The sequence below is a fragment of the Phaseolus vulgaris genome, chromosome 9, assembly GCF_051622355.1.
Source record: "Phaseolus vulgaris cultivar YP4 chromosome 9, ASM5162235v1, whole genome shotgun sequence".
Lineage (NCBI taxonomy): Eukaryota > Viridiplantae > Streptophyta > Magnoliopsida > Fabales > Fabaceae > Phaseolus > Phaseolus vulgaris.
The window spans coordinates 20641252-20661013 of NC_143506.1; the positions used below are offsets into that span (position 1 = coordinate 20641252).

The 19762-nt window shown below is 33.6% G+C and overlaps 2 protein-coding genes across 5 annotated transcripts; one reads left to right on the top strand and one right to left on the bottom strand.

The window, feature by feature from the left end:
• Nucleotides 1–330: 330 nt before the first annotated feature.
• Nucleotides 331–4165, bottom strand: PPK1 (putative protein kinase 1). Of its 4 annotated transcripts, none has more exons than XM_068625621.1 (6): nt 3913–4165; nt 3639–3836; nt 2533–3560; nt 2044–2244; nt 1501–1662; nt 331–1288 (listed from the first exon to the last, which is right to left on the bottom strand). In XM_068625621.1, the coding sequence occupies exons 1-6, from the start codon at nt 3995–3997 to the stop codon at nt 713–715; spliced, it is 2250 nt and encodes a 749-aa protein (XP_068481722.1). In that variant the 5' UTR covers nt 3998–4165; the 3' UTR covers nt 331–712. The 4 variants fall into 4 exon arrangements, with proteins under 4 accessions (XP_068481722.1, XP_068481723.1, XP_068481725.1 ...); XM_068625622.2 differs by having other exon boundaries at nt 2533–3497; nt 3913–4064; XM_068625624.1 differs by having other exon boundaries at nt 3909–4047.
• An 11211-nt stretch (nt 4166–15376) lies between these two features.
• Nucleotides 15377–17467, top strand: LOC137821947 (uncharacterized). The gene is made up of 2 exons (XM_068626765.2): nt 15377–16319; nt 16697–17467. The coding sequence occupies exons 1-2, from the start codon at nt 15650–15652 to the stop codon at nt 17299–17301; spliced, it is 1275 nt and encodes a 424-aa protein (XP_068482866.1). The 5' UTR covers nt 15377–15649; the 3' UTR covers nt 17302–17467.
• The last annotated feature ends 2295 nt before the right edge of the window (nt 17468–19762 follow it).

The window sequence follows — 19762 nt, forward strand, 5'->3', positions numbered from 1 at the left end:
TTTTACAGATTATTTACCCATTTTATTTTCCTATTTTCACAGAGGTAATCTTTGGCCTGTCACCTCAACTTTTAACAGCTTTTCTAACTAACAGGTAAAAGGCAATAAAAAAAGTTAAGAGACAAGAAAAGAAGCATCAAGATTATTAAAATATTGATATTTAAGCCCATTTCCTGTTAGCAGCAACAACAAATTGGGAAGGTGGTGGGAAAAATAAGATGTTTATTCCCTTTCGAAAAACCCTATTAACCTTCCATATTTTAAAAATCCAATTCGACAAGTTCCATTTATTGATTTTTTTTCCAACTTCACTTGTAGCACCAATAAATGTTTTTAACAAAAATCTATACTCAATTCATTAATTTGGTGCTTCTGTAACATTTCACAAAATTTATACAAGACTTGTCCTAAATTCACTTGCTACACACTTTAACCCACTGAATAATAGGAAATACATACTAAGCAACCTAGAAGACTGCATTTACTAAAATTACATCAGCGAATGACTCTTCACACCTGGCACTTTGGGACGGAAGATACGAGGAAAGAGAGAAAACAATAAATGAGGTGAATGATGTTAAAAATATACGAGATGGGGGTGTAAGGTGAGAAGAAAAATAGAGTATAGGAAATCTGGGATTGGAGAAAATATAACGAAAGGACCAAAAGATTTGAACACCCCACTGACCGTCTCACTAGCTTCTCTCATCACCTACTTGCTTCCAGTATTTCTCAAACGTTCATGCAGCTGAATACATAGATCTGACATTTGGGACAGCAGTTTTAGTTGTTGATCTCGTGAATTTAGTGAGTGAGTTGTTTTATCGACTGGATCGCTAAGAAGCTGTTGGAGCTGACTACACAGTTGAGATACCTCTGGGTCATATGTACAAGTTTCAGAAATATGTTGTAACAATTCACAACTATTATTATCCTGGGGCAATGATGGATGAGATGGTACAGGAGGAACAAGAAAAGGATGTTGGAGTAGCTGAGGTATTCTCCACCTTTGATTGCGATCCCATGTTAGACACCTCTCCATAAGATCCAAAAGCCATGGATTTGAAACTGGTTCATACGTAATTTCATGATTTGGATCTGTTATCACTTTGAATTTGGCCCAAAATGTCTTGTAATCTGAAAAAGGTGTTCTCCCATATACCATTTGATAAAGGATGCAGCCCAGGGACCAGATATCTGATGACCGGCCACACTTTATGATGTTTCCATTTGCATCAGTCTCATTACACATAAATGCCTCTGGAGACATGTAACTTAGTGTACCCACCTACAAGAATTTAACACAGTATAAGTACAAATTTAATATTTATAGTTAGTTTGACATCTTAAAATTGGGATAAAAGTTAAAAAAAAATCCTATACTATGTTTTACATAACTTATATTCAATAATGCACATCATTTAACAATACAAGGCAGACCTGCATCTCAATATCTACAAGTGGATCAAAAGTAGAGAAAGAGGTGGAAATAAGCATCACCTGTGAATCCCGTTGGATGTTGGTTGTGTCATTCATTATTGCTTTGGCTATACCAAAATCAATTAGTTTTAGGGAACCTTTGACAAGAAGGAAGTTAGCTGGCTTTAAGTCTGAGTGCACAATACGTTCCTCATGAATAGTGTTGACAGCTAGAAGAATTTGCTGCGAAAGGTGTCAAAAGAATAACCTAAGCTAATTTACATGGACAGATATAAAAATAAGAAACCTAAGCTCATAATCATATAATGGCGAGAACAGGTAACAAGTTTGAAAGAACATAATTTCAAATCAGATTATCAATAGTGCTCGGAAAGAGAAATAGAGAGCAACTTCTTCAAATGTTACGTAAAATCTGAGGAATTGATTGAACATCCAGAACACATAGAAGCAGATATGGATATATGTATGTTAATTACAGTCTTTTTAGGTAATAAGCACCAGAAATTTTAATGATTGATCAATGAGAACAAAAGTAGCTATACAGCACATGCAATTTCCAGAATTAATATAATATTTACAAGGATACAAAGTAGATTTTTAAACCTGCCAATAAAATCGAAGCCAGTTCTCATCTATGGTCTGGTGGCTTCCATCCAGTTCCTTCCACTTCTGAGACAACATGTGAGCCAAATCAATTTCTCCATATTCAAGTACCATGTATATACATCCATCATCCTTGACCCGGCCATCTTTATTACTGAAGGAGCCTTTCATAACTTCCTCAAGCAATGCCTTGTCTGTCACCTAATCACAAAATTGACTGTAAGTAAACTACACTAGAACTTAAGTAAATAAAACATTTTCCATACACTACAAACACAAAAATAAACTCAAGAAAAACTTTTTGTCTGTATATAACCCAAGAGCACCAAAAATGAAGAGTATACATACAGAAGTGATGACATAATTTATTCTCATCCTCGGACATTGACGAGAATCCTCGGACATTGACGAGAGATATGAAGCAGAAATAGATAAAAGCTAGAGTAACACAAAGTATCCCAACAGAAAAATGTCATTGACGAATAGTACCTCATAATCTATGAGCTGTATGATGTTATCTTTTCCCTTTAGCCTATTCAGATACTCAATCTCTTGACAAAACCCAAATGCAGTAGCATAATCACGACCCTTGAGCTTGATCTTTTTAAGGGCATATATCCTACAGTCCGATGAAATCACTTTGTGTACCTCACTGCTTCCACCACTACCTATCTTGCCAAGACGTTGATAAAGCTTTCCATTAACTTTGAAAAACAAATCAGGATCATAAGTCCTTTTACGGGCAGATGATGCACCTTTACTACTTGCAATTTTCTCTCGTTTTTCTACCTTAGAAGACTCCAACTTCGCATCTGAAGATGTGGTTGTGGAAGGTAGAGCCAACGGTTGTATAGTGGCAACATCCACAGCCTCTTTCCCTTTACCATCATCCCAAGTATATTTAGAATCTCCAGATTCTTTCAACACACTCCCTTGTTGCTCCTTAGATCGATTGCTCTTCTTAGACGCCAACTCTGCATCAGCAATACTAGGACCAGAAGCTTGGACTTCAGCTTCTGCCCCCCGATCCACCAACATTCTGTTGGTTTCCTTTTGGAAAACATTAACTGATTTCACAAGCCCTTCAGTAACAGGACGAGGGTTAGCATTAACCTCCCCAAAAGGCTCAGCAGTCACATTTGAGCCACCTTCTAGATGCGAGTGAGAATAGCGTGTTGTTGAATTTAGCATAGGTGCCGAAGTTGAATGAACTGACGTGGTTGTAGCACATGAAGGTCCCAAAACCGAAGACTGCGTAGCTGGCTGACTCAAAAAACTACTGAATTGCTGCAAATGATCCTGAGTAACCACACTTCTCTTTGGCAACGCCGAACTCACTCCACTATCACATCTCAAACTCGCGTCGAAGCCAGCCTTCTGAACATCCTCCTTCCGGTTGCATCCAAGCAATGATGACGATGCTTCAATTTGGTTGCCTTCAACCCACTCCATTTCTGCGAATCCAAGCGAACCCATGTGAGACGATAAATTCTCCAACTCAGTGGTAGCCTTAGCATCTGTAAAAAATAAATATCGCAGGAAATAACAGTGACGGGTTCAAACTACACGAGGAGCATAATATAATAAAACTTTACCCTGAGCAGTAGAATTCGTGTGAACTGAAAACTGAACTTTCTTCTGAGCATCTAGATTTTGGGAAGGGACGACGGTGTTGAGTGAGACCTTGGAAGAAGCTTGTTCTTGAGATTTAGTGGGGTCGGAAGGCGTGTTTGACAGCTTTCGTTGTGGAAGCAGCGTGCGCCTTGGCCTTATGCTATTGGACTGCATTGAACCTGAAAAGGAGAAACCCTAGAAATGAGATTTGAAATGAACTGAATGACTGAGAGAAGAGTAAAGGGGATTACCGACCGATGGGACGGTGTCGTTTCAAGGCGGCTTGAACGTGGCGGAGGAAGTCCGCGGAGGAGGAATCCGGGTTAGGCTTCCCATCCATGGAGCAGTCTCCACCGCATTTCTATTCGCTTCTCACTTCATTTCCCAAACAACACCCATCAAATTGAAATTCAATTTTTCCTTTCGCGCTCCTCCTCCTCCTCCCTGGGCCCAATCAGCCCAACGCTCCTTTGGGCTTATCACCCACCAGACAAAATTGGACCCGCTCAAAGCCCTGTCTCTAGTGGGTTGGGCTTGAACTTTAATATTAGGCTTAGTGGACAGTGGTCTCTACGAACTTAGGTAAATTCTTCCCGTATCTCCATAGTTTCTTTTGACTCTTATATTTTTAAAAATATCAAAATTGTCAATTTGGAATGAATTTTGTATTTTTAATTTTACAATCTGAAATACAAAATTTTACATTTTGAATTATAGAATTTGGAATACAAAATTGTATTATGAATTGTAAAATTCAAAAGGTATTTTCGAATCCAAAAAATACCTCTAAATTCTATAATTCAAAAAGGATAAATTAGATTTTTTAAAAAAAGTATAGAGGTGTAGGAAGAAAACTTATGAACGAAACCATGTATGTTGTTGGTGCATGGGCATCAATTAAGAAAGTAGTTCGGATACATCTTAGGGTTGAATTGTTGCTTTACATCTTGTATGTGATTTGAAGCATGACTTTAAAATCACATATATTATTTTTATTACGTATATCACGAATAGTCAATTTTTTTACGTGAAGTTTGACTCAATAAAACATTGTCTAAAGGTTCTCAGACTATTTATTCGTGTTAGATTGTTTGGAGTTTTATATGATTTTTCTCTCATACTTGGTAGATCGTTTCAATAGAGTATTTATTCTCTTAGTGTCTACTAAGACTTGAAATATCTAATAAAATCGTCTAAGTGACTTTCCAATTCAGTAAAGAGAAGCATTGTTCATGTGTCTTCCTTGTTAGTTTAAGTGTGTTTCACGTGACTCGGTTGTAACAATATTGATGTATAAATAAGACATTTGTATTATTAGAAGGTAACACTTTGATTTGTACTTGAGTGAGAGTTTGTTGTAAAAGAGAATTTTCTCGTATATGTAAATTGCAATTCGTTAATACTTCAATCGAATCACATTAATTTCTCTGTGTGATTTTTTCTTAATCTTCTTCTTATTGTTTACCTTTTATTGTCTATATTTGTGGATTTCTCTATTATTGAATTTTGTTTGTGGTAGACGTTTTGTAGTGAGTTTGATTGAGTTAATTCCTTACAAGTTGGTGTAGTGAACGAATAATCAATCATCCTGACTTCCATAGAGTATGAGGTTGAGAAATTTACTATTATGAATTATTACAAATTATGACAGTTGAAGATGCATGCTTTTTTGGTTTAACAAGGTCTCCTCAAAGCTTTGGAAGGTGAATTTAAGCTTGATGTATCCATGGCGCATTGTCTTAGCTTTTTTATGTTCATTATTTAAGACGCATGATCACTTAAAAAAAAACTTATTGTATGGAAGGGAGAATCTCTCTTAAGGAGTTTCAGGTTGTTTTGAGCTCTAAGGATCTGAATGACAAGTTTAGTGTTAAAGCATTGGTGTTAGAGATAACCTTGTAACAAGGGGTAAATTGTCTACCAATGATAACAGAGGAGGTAGAAGGAGGCCAAAGTCGAGTATGTCAAATTATGGAAATACATCGTCCATTAGATGTTACCAATGTAAGAAGGCAGGTTACACTAAAAGGATCTATCTAGAGAGGAGAAATAAGGTTAAGAACCTTGATAGATCGTTTGGGTCTAGTAAATGGTATAATGGAGCATCTATGTTTAGTGAAGCAACTCTAATGGAAGACGGGTATGAATCATCAAAGGTCTTTGTGGTGTCAAGCAATAGTAATGATTGTGGATGAATAATGGACTTGGGATGTTCTTTTCACATCACACCAAATCATTTATGGTTCCAATACTTTACAAAACTTGAAAGAGGTCTAGTTTTCCTTAGTGATAACAAGCCTACAAGATAACTAAAGTTTGAACCATCAGGTTGCGTTTGCATGATGGAACTGAAAGATTTCTTGAAGAAGTTAGGTTTGTATCTAACTTGAAACACGATTTGATATCCCTTGGTGAGTTTGAGAACAAGGGATATGTGTTTAAAGAAGAGAGGGGAATGTTAAATGTTGAGGAGATCCATGGTAGTAATGAAGGGTATGAGGAAGAATGGCTTGTATGCCTTAGAAGGTGTTGTAGTGTGTCACCTAGCTTATATTGTTGAATGGGTCGTCTTATCCAAACTAAGATATGACATAAAAGGTTAGATCATGTAAGCGAAAAAAACCTAGTTGGGTTGAAGAGGCCAAGCTTATTTGGTAGTGAAAAAATTGAACAGTTGACATTATGTGAACATTGTGTCTAGAGAAAAGCCTATAGAATTCGTTTTAACGTAGGACGATAGAGAATGAAAGCAACCCTTTATTATGTTCATGATGACCTATGGGGACCTTCTTCAACTTGATGACTCTAGTGTTAGATACTCTATGTCATTAGTTGATGATTACTCAAGGAAATTATGGATCTATCCTTAGAAGACCAAGGATGAAACCTTTGATGGTTTCAAGAGATGGAGGCTTATAGTGGAGAACCAAATCGGTTAGACGATGAAGAGGTTCAAAATTGATAATGGTCTTGAATTTCATTAAAAAATTGTTCAACACATTTTATAAAGGAGAATGACATTACAAAACACCAAACAATAGTAGGAACTCCTCAACATAATGACCTAAATGAAGGTTCAACAAAAGTATTATGGAAAGAGTGAGATGTAGGTTGTTGAGTGTTAGAGTTCCAAAGGTGTTTTGGGCTGAAGTTGATGCTATTATTGCCTATATAATCAGTACATGTATCTCAATAACATTGAAGATGAAGAGAAATCTGGTTAGGACATTTCTCCAACCTTGAAAATTTGAGAAATCTTTAGCTATGTTGCCTATGCTCACATGATGCAAGGAAAATTGGTTGCACATGTTGTTAAGTGAATGTTTTTTGTTATCCAAAGGTTGTAAAAAATATTTGGTGTTTTGAGCCAGGATCCAAGGAGTGTATCATTAGTCATGACATCGTATTTAATGAAACTGAATTGACTTATAATCCAAGAGTTTCAAAAATCATCTTTGATGAAACTGAAATGACTTATAATCCAAGAGTTTCAAAATGGGAACCTAAGAGTAACAATAATGGTGAAAAAGGCTAACATTGAGGTGGAGTATGACACAAAAGAATCACCTAGTTTCCCACAAGATGGTGTGTTAGACAATATGGTAGATGCATACAAGAAACTTCTCATGAAGACAGATGGTCTGATGGTTACATGTTTGCCAAATATAAAACAAGGAGAATGATAAAGTAGTTGTTGGTGAGGTGTTAAAAGGTGAACATTTTAGTGTATCATGTGTACTAACAAATAAGGAGAGGACTCAATGGTTAGATTTGAATGATTTCATCTAAACAACATGTGAATTCTTGTCAGTAGATCTGTGGATTCTAGGTTGATCAGTTGTAAATGAATTTTCAAATGTAAAAATGGTAATCTAGAAATTGGTCAACAAAAAATCAAGGTGAGATTGGTGGATAAAGGCTTTACTAAAAGGGAAAGAGTTGATTATAATGATGTGTTTTCTTTTGCAGTAAAGTACATATCCATTTAGATGTTGCTAGCCATGGTTGTTGAGCTTAACTTTGAGGTATAACAAATGGATGTTAAGACTAGGTTCCTATACGAAGACTTAGAGGAGAACACCTACATGAAACAATTAGAAGGATTTGAGGTAGGAAACTAGGACGATTATGTTTGTAATTTAAACAGATTTTTGTATGGTATGAAAAAGCTCAAAGGAAATGGAATAAATTATTTGATTAGTTCATTCCAAGCATCGACTTCGAACATAGCAAATATGACACTTGCATCTACTTCAAGTTTCTAGTAGAAGGTTAATTTATTTTATTGTTGTTGTATATATATGATATTCTAATAGCAAACAATAGTAAACTTGAGGTGCATAAGGTTAAAACTGAGTTGAACAACGAGTTTGAGATGAAGGACTTTGGAGTTGCTAGGAATATTTTTTGGATAGATGATGTGATTTGAAGCGTTTGTATTTATCTTAGGAGATCTATCTCAGAAAAATTCTTGATAAATTTGGGAATGACAAATTTAAAACTTGTATTCACACATCTTGATTTCCACTATAAGATGAATGATGGGGGGACAACGTTATATGGACGGTCTTCCATAAGCAAATATAATTGGTTCTTTTATGTACACTATGGTTTGCACTCGACTAGATTTAGTCTATGTTGTTAGCGTTGTTAGCAAGTTCATGTCAAATCCTGGGTGAGCTCATCGACAAGCTCTTAAGTGAATTCTTATTTACTTGAAGGGATCGCTTGAAAGAGTGCTAGTTTATGGTGCAGTTAGACGGTCTGCCGGAGATGCTCTCGTAAAAGATTTTATTGACTCGGATTTTGATGGGTGTTTGGACACCAAAATGTCTCTCACATGCTATGTGTTTCACTGCTTATAATACTGCTATTAGTTGAAAGGACAATCTACAAAAGGTAGTGACTGTAGCAACCACTGAAGTAGAGTACATAGTCATAACAAAAGGAAGCCTTTTGGTCAAAGGGTCTCACTAAGGAGGTAAAAGTGCAAGACTATATTGTTATAGTCTATTGTGATAGTAACAACGCGGTAAAGTTGTCCAAGAACCAAGTCTACCATGAAAAAACTAAACATATTGATGTTAAGTTGCATTTCATAAGAAAGGAGATTGCACGAGGATCTATGAAGGTGATGAAAGTCTCAACAAATCACAATCCCTCTGATATGATTATGGAGGTTCTGCTATACAGTAAGTTCTTTCATTGTTTGGATTTAATCCAACTTATTGGTGATTAAGTTTGTAGTGGGCTTAGTGGTACGTAGTGACTTTCACTCATAATTTTTGTGTTGAACCAAGGTGGAGAATTGTGAAGATTAACTTAGTAAAATATTGTATGAATGTTTATAGACTGTTTACTTGTATTAGACCGTTCATACATTCATATATTATTTCTATCATATTTGGTAGATTGTATTAGTAGAACATCTAGTCTTTTAAAGTAACTTTCCAATTCATTAATAAGAAACATTGTTCATATATTTTTCTCCTTAATCTAAACGTATTTCACATGAATAAGTTATAACAATATTAATATATAAATAGGATTTTTATATTATCAGCAACTAACATTTTTAAGTTGAACTTATTGAGAATTTATTGTGAGAAAAAAATATGAAAGTTATAATATATTTAACAAATTCTCACATAAATTGAAATTCATTAACACTTCAATGGAATATGTTACTCTTAATTTTAATCTTACTATTTACCTTCTATAGTCTATACCTACGATTTTTTTTATTATTGAAATTTGTCAGTATGGTAGACCCTTTCTAGATCGAGATAATTCATATCATTGCGACCAAATCTTCCATGATCAGTTTTAAATAAAACCATTCAGATAAAGTATACAACTAATAAATCTCTCTTCTCACATTCGTATTTCTTAGAATAATTTTTTAGAATTTGTAATACTAATTACTGTCACTGTTTCGTTCAATATATAATTCTTCTTAGTGTGCTCTCACTTCGATGCTTCACACCATACTTTTTGTCTATCCATGGAGCCTCTTATACTTTAAATGACATAAATATATATTTATTAATTCTTCTGAGAATAGAAGCAGAGTGACACCCTTGCATGGAAACCGAAGAGAATCTCTCGAGTTTCACCAACATTTACTTCCCATGGAATCGCGCACTGAAACATTTACCAATTTGTTTTGACAACTTTGTAGGGCAACCTGATTTGAAGCGAAAAGAATCAGAGTTTAAAAAAGATACACAACTACTAGATTGCTTGGATTTGGAGCCATTTTTCACTCAAAATCTAAACTTTTGCACCATTATAGCTCAAAATTGGTTGCGCTAAATTTCCCTTGAGCAACAACATTAACAATAATGAAGACAATATAACCTAGTATTATGGCAATATCATATCACGGTCAATAGGTTATAAAGTATAGAATAACAAATGTTTACTTCAAAAACGTTTTATTGGTACATGGAAAACTACATTAATTGTTGGAGTAATGTATGCGTTAAGATAATCTTATTTAGTTTTCGTATTTAATTTTTTCATTATATTACTTCACTTCAACCTATTTAAAACATGCATATCTTTTTAACTAATTATCTCAAATTTGACATAAATGGTTACTAAATACTATAACCTGTGAAGTTCGGATACTGTGAAAAAGGCGTCGTCGGTATTTTCGATACACCGCAGACACGACACACGGCGGAAGCGTGTCCGACACGGTGTTGGACGCTTTTTATTGGGTCGGAAACGACCCTCTTTCTGGATACACTGGACGTTTCCCTCCTTGGACCCGCCAGAAAAACTTGAAAAAAAAAATGTCGTTAAGTGTTTTAAATACCTCTTCTCTTCCACACTAAATCTCAAATAAAATCTAAACAAAATCTCAAACAAAATATTAAAATTTTCAAAAAGTAAAAGTTAAACATTATGTTTTTTTTTGTTTTTTTTCATATAACAAAATATATTACTACATTTTAATTTATATATAATCGTGTTTCGTGTCCTATAATTTTCAATTTAGTCGTATCTCCGTGTCATATTCGTGTTTTGGCTTGTTAGACTATAACATTCTCTATATTTGTTAAAAAATACAGTAAGAATAATTTTCATTTTACAAATATGACTATGAATTTATGTTACGCAATCATACATAATTATAAAATTAATCAGTAATCACATAATTAGTTATTTTAGTAAAGTAATGTAATTTTTTTCCATTATTCAAATAGATGATAGCAGTTTAGTATCCTCCATGTTAGTCTTAGAATATTTTACTTAACAAAACATAATTTTTTGTATAAAACAAAATCAAACATGAAGCAATCTTTAAACTTAAGCTCTGAAATTTGAAGTTTGAACCACTGAGTGGCCCCATCAATGAAATACCCTACTATATAGTTTTGCTATATCTGGTGATTCGATTGTCTGTGGAGAGGACAATAACAATCAAATCGCTGCTTCCCACAGATTTATGATCTGTCTGTTTTTCAAGGTCCTTTTATTGTCCTTCTCTGTTCATCACATCAAATTTCGTGCTCACCATTGGAAAAGTTATGGCATACAACATTCTTACTCCACCACACATCTTAACCATTAATTTCTCCTTACCCTTTTCTAATTCTTTAGCCAATGGATGTGATGTTTTGCTCCTGTAGGCTACAGAAGCACACAACAAATGTTTTTTTTACCTTTGTGAGCTTTTTCACTTTCTCTGATGACCAAAGACCTTTTTAAATTAAACATTTTTTTGTACTACCATGTCTTGGCCTTCTCCATTCAGTTTTTAGTTTTTCTGTTTAAAAAATGTTAGTGCACTTTAACTGACACACCCATCTCATGTGTTAATTTAAAATTTGAAACACACTTGGTGCCTCGTATTTGTAATCTGTAATTTATGTTCTTACGCAAGACCTAAGTTACACATGAGAAAGTTGTTATCTTAATGTCTTTCTAAAAGAAGCAAAAATTAAATTATGTATGTAACATATGCTAAACTGTGCTGTCAAAACGGACCAGAGAATTGAACTGGTATCTTATTCCGTTAGTGTATATATTTAAAATGAAGCACTCTTAATTATAAATATTTTCAAATTTCTAACCCCAACTATTTTTTTCAATGTCTTTACAAATTAAAAGAATTACTAATTTTAGATATTGAATTACTCAATTATAATTAATAATTCAAACTTAATTTACAAGTACTCATAATTTAAATTGTAGTGTTATTGGATATTTTTCCAATTCAAACAATACAATACAATATAAAATTATAATTATATTCACATATATATATATATATCATTACAAGAAAATAATTAAATAATAATCAAATTTAGAAATAAAAAATAATTAGTCACTATATTGACTAAATTAGATAGAAATTAAAATATTATTGATATCTAAAGTGGATTCTATTATTAATAAAAATTTATAAAATGATTTTTAAATTGCATCTAAATTAGATAACAAGGTTTTAGCCACTTTAAATTCTAAATTAGTCTCTAAAAGACTAATAGAGACTAATTTAGAATATAAAGTAGTTAGTAACTTAAACCTTGGTTGGTAATGGTTAGATATCAATTTATAAACTACTTTGTAAAAAAAAATTTAATAATAGAAACTACTTTAGATACCAATAATTTTTTTAGTTTATAAAATGATTTCTAATTTAGTCAATATAGTAACTAATTATTTTGGTATCTAAAATTAGTTTCTATTTAATGATTTTCTTGTAGTGTATATTGCAAAAAATAAAATAAATATAAGAAGAAATAGTTGAATTGTGTTTTAAAAACTTTTTTGTAAGTATTGTATGATATTAAATAGTTAGATGATAAGTTTAATATTAGTAAAATGAATCGACAAAGATTTTCACAAACTTATCTCGACAGACTTCACCTTAATTTAGTTGCTGGAAAATAACAAAGTAATGTACAAAAACAGGGATAAAAAAGATTTATGCATTATTTTTATACTTGTTTATCTGATATTGCATACTACATCAATTTCTTGACCAATCATTTAAGTTTCACAAGACAGACAATTGTGACAAAGTACAAATCGAGTAATCTTTCGGATCACAACCATCTTGGCTCACCTCGTTTAAGGTTTCTTTCAACAAGCCACCTTTAACTTAAGACAAATAAAATGTCTTTGTGATCAACAAATCACTGGCTTTTCCAACTAAAGAGAGTTTACTTTTTCTGATAATTATATTGGTAATATTTTTCTCTTAGTTTGCTATGCAAACACAAATAATGTTCTTCTAGTAAGCTTTTTGTGACACATAATATGTTAACAATGTTTCAATACTTTGCAACGAGTACTCTCAACTTCTTATTGAAAGGTAATTTTATATAGGCACAAGAAGAAAGTAGTTGTTACAATCCCTTTTTTGTCCGGTTGTTGAGTAACTTTAACTCTTTTGTTCGTCTTCCTTGCCTTTGATGAGATTTTGATTAAAAGATGCATTAATGCAAAATTAAATGTTCTTCTTCTTCGTTTTCTTTGTGCCATATTAGCTTGATGTACTTATCTTTTTTTGGACATAGTACCTTTAATTGAATATATGTAAAGTGCAGTACAAACTAGATAGTTTTTTTCAGTGTTGGCGCTAGGGAGTTGATGAGGCAAAGTAACTTTTAGCTCTTCTTCTAAGAGATAATTTCTTGTGACTCAATGGATCTTCTTGGTTAAGAAGGGACTAGACATTTTTTGCAATCATAGAATAAGCGTATCGATATTTGTGAACTACGAGGATAACTTAAATCTATGCGCACGCATATAAATGTCTTATCAGGCGTAAAATAAGACTGCACAATATTATATTGTTTATTAGACGAAACATTTGTGTCATTAGATGATTATATTTGAATAGAGTATTCATTTTACAGAATGTACATAATCATATTTTATATTTTATTTTAAGCACTTAATAAAAAAATAATAGATGTTGGACTTTTATTCATAGAACATATATTTTATTTTAATAATAAAGGGTTGAGAGATAAGTCTCTTTTTATATGTTGTGTTCACAAATTATAAAAATGTCAACCATCCTACTAAATTCAAAGTGGTTTAATATACGCACACCTTTTACCATTTTATTTGTAAATCACAATATAACGGAATAGTAAAATATTTCAAAGTTGATTGCTAAAGTTTTCGAATTTCGATTTAAGAATTTCTTAGTAGAAAAAAAATTATTTTAACATAAATTTTACAAACATATTTTTTGAAATTGGAAAAGTTATAAATAGTAATGTTATTTGTAAAGCTGTATTTAATTTTAAAATATATTTGTAAAGCTCATTAAAATAGTGATGTTATTAGAACTGTTATGAAATTTTCATATTCAAACTATAAGTATGTTTTTGCGCCAAGACGCCTTTTGCCATACAATACGAGTTATAAGTATGTTTATACATAGCCAAGTTCTAGTTGGAATGGTACAATTAGGGTTAAAAAGAATAACTTTTTTCAAAGTTTTTGGGGAAATTACTGATTTTTATGTTAATTAAAGTAAGCGGCTTTATTCCATAGCATATGGGGTTGCATGATTTTGAGGCAGAAAGGGAATCAAATGAGCAGCTTTTCCCTATATAAGAGGTGCCATTATGGGGTAATTAGTGGAATACCTTGCAAATGGTGCAATGCGTTTAGCCCGAAAAAGTCCACCTTCTTGGGCATCAAGTAACGACAAAACCTAATTAATTATCAACTCTCTCCCCATAAACTTGTGCTGGGTTCGGGTACAGAAGGAACAGTTGCTACTCTTGAATGCATTTTCTAGCTGTGATGCGTAAATGACTTTTGTCCTATTCACTGATATTAATCAGTTATCTACTAGTTGATCTGTTGAGATATGGTCTGTGTCAGCGGTTATGGGAGATTGATTTAGCCAGGGTTTGTGTCTCAGACACTAAACTAACATTTTCCGAGGACAAAATCTTCACTCAATTATATTCCAATCATGTTGTGAAAGGGTTTCAGAAAGCTCATAAACCATGAGAGTTTCAACTTCCAAATACCGATGTGTTCAAGAATTGTGTTAGAACTCCAATTACTCCTACTCACAAATGACTGACGGAAAGAAATGTATAGGTTAGAAAACTGGCAAGTGACAACCTAGTGTTTGCACCCACTTCAATGATACATTGCATTATTTTCTTAATTTTAGCAACCGCATGATCTACTTCCTATTGAAACATGATGTTCTGCTGGATAAAATAATGGAATGGAATATAAGCCTTTTGCTGAGTACCTCCACCAAACAACAGAAAAATGGAAATGAACATGCAATTCTGCCAATGTTATTTTAAGTTTTCTGGGGGGTTTAGTTTTCAGGGGGGACCATTATATCATCAAATAATACAAATGTAAATTTCCTAGAATTTTCATCTGATGAATGGTTTGTGTTTCATATCTTTTTGCACTCATGACTGGAGCCAAGTCATGAGTACTCTCAGCAGGGACATTGGAAGCTGATAGCCCAAAAGGAAACAGAAATGTGGTCCATTTGCTTCAGAAGTATAGATAGGTTAATTAAACTGAATTTTTGGTGGCAGCAATTTAAAGTGTCCATTAAAGACTAAGCTATATATGATTTACATTAAGCATGAAATCCAAGTACTTTAGTCCCCGTGGGAATTAGGCAGTAAAGATGGTGAGTTATGATATTCACAAAATGTTTTCATACAGAAGACAGACACAACATAAAAAGGCGGGGGGACCCGTTGGCCAATAAACCCTTTACTTTCCCACTATTTAGATAAAAAATGACTCTTCAATCTAGAAAAATCAACGGTGAGAGATGCTCACCATAAAGTCATATATCTCCCCACGGGAAGAGCCATAGGTTCCTCAAAGCTTTCCACCTTAAGAGCCCACTTAACACTTCCATGTTCCAACTCCTAAATGACTCAAATTCAGAATCCTGTTCTACTTCCAACCCTGTTCTAAAAGCCATCATTTGGTATAAGCTGAACAAACTTCCATCCTTTCTACAATGAGCAAACCCAAAACCCAAAGAAAACCAACCATTGCCAAACATGTCAGCCAAGACCAAAACCAAGAGCTACAGAAAACAGAAAAACAACCTTCATGGGTGGTAAGAGGCCTATTGGCTTGTAGGAATGTCCAAATCCAGCAACAGCACCAGCAGCAGAAGGAAGCAAAACCACCTCCAGAAGCGAAAGAGCATCAACATAGGAAAAAACAGGAACAGAGAAAGCTGCAAGAGGAACGAGTCCCGGAAGATAACAGCAAGAAGTGCAAGAAGATGAAGTGCTCAGGTTCGCTTTGTAACAACACCAAAATCACGGCAAAGCCTGACACATCAACCCCGGATATCCACAAGAAAAGGTTGTTTCTAAATGGATGCAACAGCAACGATGCTTCCAGCAGATCCATGAAAGCTCCTCTTACTGAACACAATGGAACCGTCTCAGCCTCTTCTTCTTCATTGTCAGCATCTTCCACTTCTTCTGGCGCTGGCTCTTTCAGGGGAATGCCATTCAGGAGACTTTCCGGCTGTTATGAGTGTAGAATGGTAGTAGATCCAGTTCTAGGCTTCACTAAAGACCCTTCTCTCAGGAGTAGCATTTGTTCTTGCCCCGACTGTGGCGAGATCATGAAAGCTGAAAGCTTGGAGCATCACCAGGCAGTCAAACATGCAGGTATCGTATAATGTGCTGTACTTTAAGTTTCATTAGAAGAAAATAAGCTTTTCCCTTCATTTTATTGAAATTTTCAGTGTGTTTGGTCTCACATGTATACGAATTTTAGAAGCTAAAAGGTATAGTTTCTACATTGTAATTCAAAAACGGATATTCATAAGTTAATTTTAATTTAGTTTGCTTTATTTCCTTGTTTTCTTTAAGAGAAATTAATCCAGACATCTCTGATATGATGTGTGCTTATTTATATAAACATCATAATTGACACGTTGATGTGTTTGTCACTTTATCATCTATGATTTTAATGATGACACCAATGTACCATGACTTAACTACATGTTTTACCATCTTCTTTTTCTTCCCGTTACCAATTTCAGTTTCTGAACTGGGTCCAGAAGACACCAGCAAGAACATAGTTGAGATCATATTCCACTCCAGCTGGCTGAAGAAGCAATCTCCAGTGTGCAAAATAGACCGCATCCTCAAGGTCCACAACACCCAGAAAACCATTACCAGATTCGAAGAGTACAGAGACTCCATAAAAGCTAAGGCCACGAAACTCCCGAAGAAGCACCCACGTTGCATAGCAGATGGCAACGAGCTACTGAGGTTTCATTGCACCTCCTTCGCGTGTTCTCTAGGCCTAAACGGGTCCTCCAACTTGTGCAACTCGATACCACAGTGCAACGTTTGCAGCATAATCAAGCACGGGTTCAAGGTTACCGGAGGAACCGGTATCTTGACAACGGCAACGAGTGGGAAGGCTCACGACAAGGCGTGTGTGGATGAGATTGAGGAGAAGAGGGCAATGCTGGTTTGTCGGGTGATAGCAGGAAGGGTGAAGAAGAATGCAGAAGGCGGCATGGAGGAGTATGATTCAGTTGCAGGGGCTGTTGGAGCCTATTCCAATTTGGATGAGTTGGTTGTGTTCAACCCAAGAGCTATTTTGCCTTGCTTTGTTGTAATCTACAGTGGCTTTTGATGATCATAACTTCCTTTCATATATCACTTCCTTTGTTTTGTTAGTTTTTTTCAAGTTCTAGCATCATCTAGTTGATTATTTTGTTGATGCTTTGGGGGGAGTAAGATCATTTTTGTATGTGTTGGTTGGTATCACTGACTCTCCAATCCATGCCAGATTTAATCAACGACTGTATATTACTATAACAATTATATATTAACCGCATAATAAGCCTTCATTGTCTCTACATTTAGCTAACGTAAGACTTTTGTCTCATTTATTGTTTTTATATTTCACAAGACTGTTAAACAAGTGACTTTCCTTTATCCATTCAATGCATACACAGACAGAACCTATCAATCTTACACGCGCCATCAACTTTGCTTTACTTATCAGATTAATAATTTGATTCCATCAAAACTACTTTTTTTCTGAAACACTCAAATGGGAAATCTAAGTAGAAAGATATCCTACTTAAATTTAAATTTTTGTTTGTTTCTTCTACACGTTTTAAACTATTTTTCCCATGATTATATTTTTGTTAAATGTTTCTTGAGCATAATAGTAGATACTGATAAGTGAGAAAAAATCTCACTGTTTCTGTTTTTCAGTTTTTAACTTGGATGAGAAATTGATTTTTTTTTTAATAATCTCCTCATAGGATGAGGGGAGGTCAACGGTCTTCTATAGCCTCAACTCTCAATTTCTCCAACGATAATATAACAAACGGTCTGAAAATTGAAAAGAAAAAAAAAGACTTGAGACAATATGCTTGAAAGTCCCGAATTATTCTTGCGAACTTTACATAAAACGGTATCAGCATTCGTTATCTTTATATTTTTTTGTGAACTTTACGTAAAGGTAAGCAAGTAGAAAACATTTTATAATCAACCCGTTACTGCAAAAAGTTTACTCACATCTACGACTCTCATGTCTCATCTGTGACTTGTTTGGATGGGAGAGTACATTTGACAAAGAGAAAAATATAGATTTGATGTGAAAAAAAAGAGGGAAATGTGATCTTGTTTTGGATAAGAGAGAAACTAGAAATTAAAGGATAAGTTTATAAAAGTTGGTCTATAATTAATAAAATATTTTTTAATTAAAGAAATTTTAAATTTATATTTTTTTAAAATTAATTTAAAATTAAATATGATTAATTATTTGCAAAAAAAAATCATGTGTTATTAAAATATTATTCATATTATAAATGATTAGTAAACTCACTTAAAAAAATTCAATTATGTAACATTGTATATATGCATAAAAAAATTATATATATATTTTCGTAAAACAAAATAAAAATAAAAATATTATTATTAACTTTTTAATTTATGTTTATCTATTATTATTATTTATGAATTTTTTATTTTTAATATTATTATTATGTTATAGTAAATTATTATAATATAATCGATTATGTTATATAACATTATCAATTATATAAATGTTATAATTTTTATAATATAATCAGTTATTTTACATAGGTACAGAAATAAATTAAGGATAAATTTAATTTTTTAATATTTATTAGGTATATCTTTTCGACTTTATGTAGGGAACCATTTTTTTTATTATTCTTTCATAGATAAGCTACACATTAACAAAAACAAACGCACTTGTCTCTAACTTTTCTATCAGTTAAATAGTCTCACCGTATTCAAACTGTGAAAGCTCATAAACCCTTTTAGAGCAGAAAATAATGGTCAGGGTCAAAGGCCAGGTCTCTACTAAGAGAAAACAGGTCAATGCAACAATGAACACACTCCAGAGACAAAGGCACTTTAACAATAAAAATAACATAAAAACTTCGGCACTTGTTCTAATCGCTTCTTATTGGAACCACGTTTGTTTTGGCTTATTGTTTAATTGAAGTACTTGTTTTATCTTTTAAGTTGAATTCTATAACACTTCTTAATTCTTATAATAGCTTGATATACGAATAAACTTTTTGAAGTGAGTTATTATAGTATTGTTATTGAAGTTAATGGAGTGAAGTCCTTCACACAGACAAAGGCATGTAAGGAACATTATAAGGAATAAGACGAGGAGTAGAAACTCCCATGCCATAAAGTCCTCACACACGGTTTAATAAGGGTATCTCACGGTCGGGCGTGTGATCTAGATTTGTGTTTTTTATTACAGATGTAGATTTCAGCGGTGTAGTGCGTTTCCATGGAATCCGGAACAAGTTGACTCCTGTTTTGTACTCATTGTATTATGATTAAGATCGCATTGGCCTTTGTTACTCAAATTTAAGCAACTCGGCGTGGGCTTAACAATCACCTCTCCACCAATGTCAAGATAATTGTGAATATTATAACACAAATCACTAAAAACTGTTTTGTATGGCGCACTAAGCTTTGACAATTATCACAGGCTACGTTATGATGTACCTACATGGTCCATGTAACGCTTGTAGCTAAAGAAGTCTGATTCAGTTTGGTTTACTCACTATTGCAGAGTGACCAGTGACAACTCA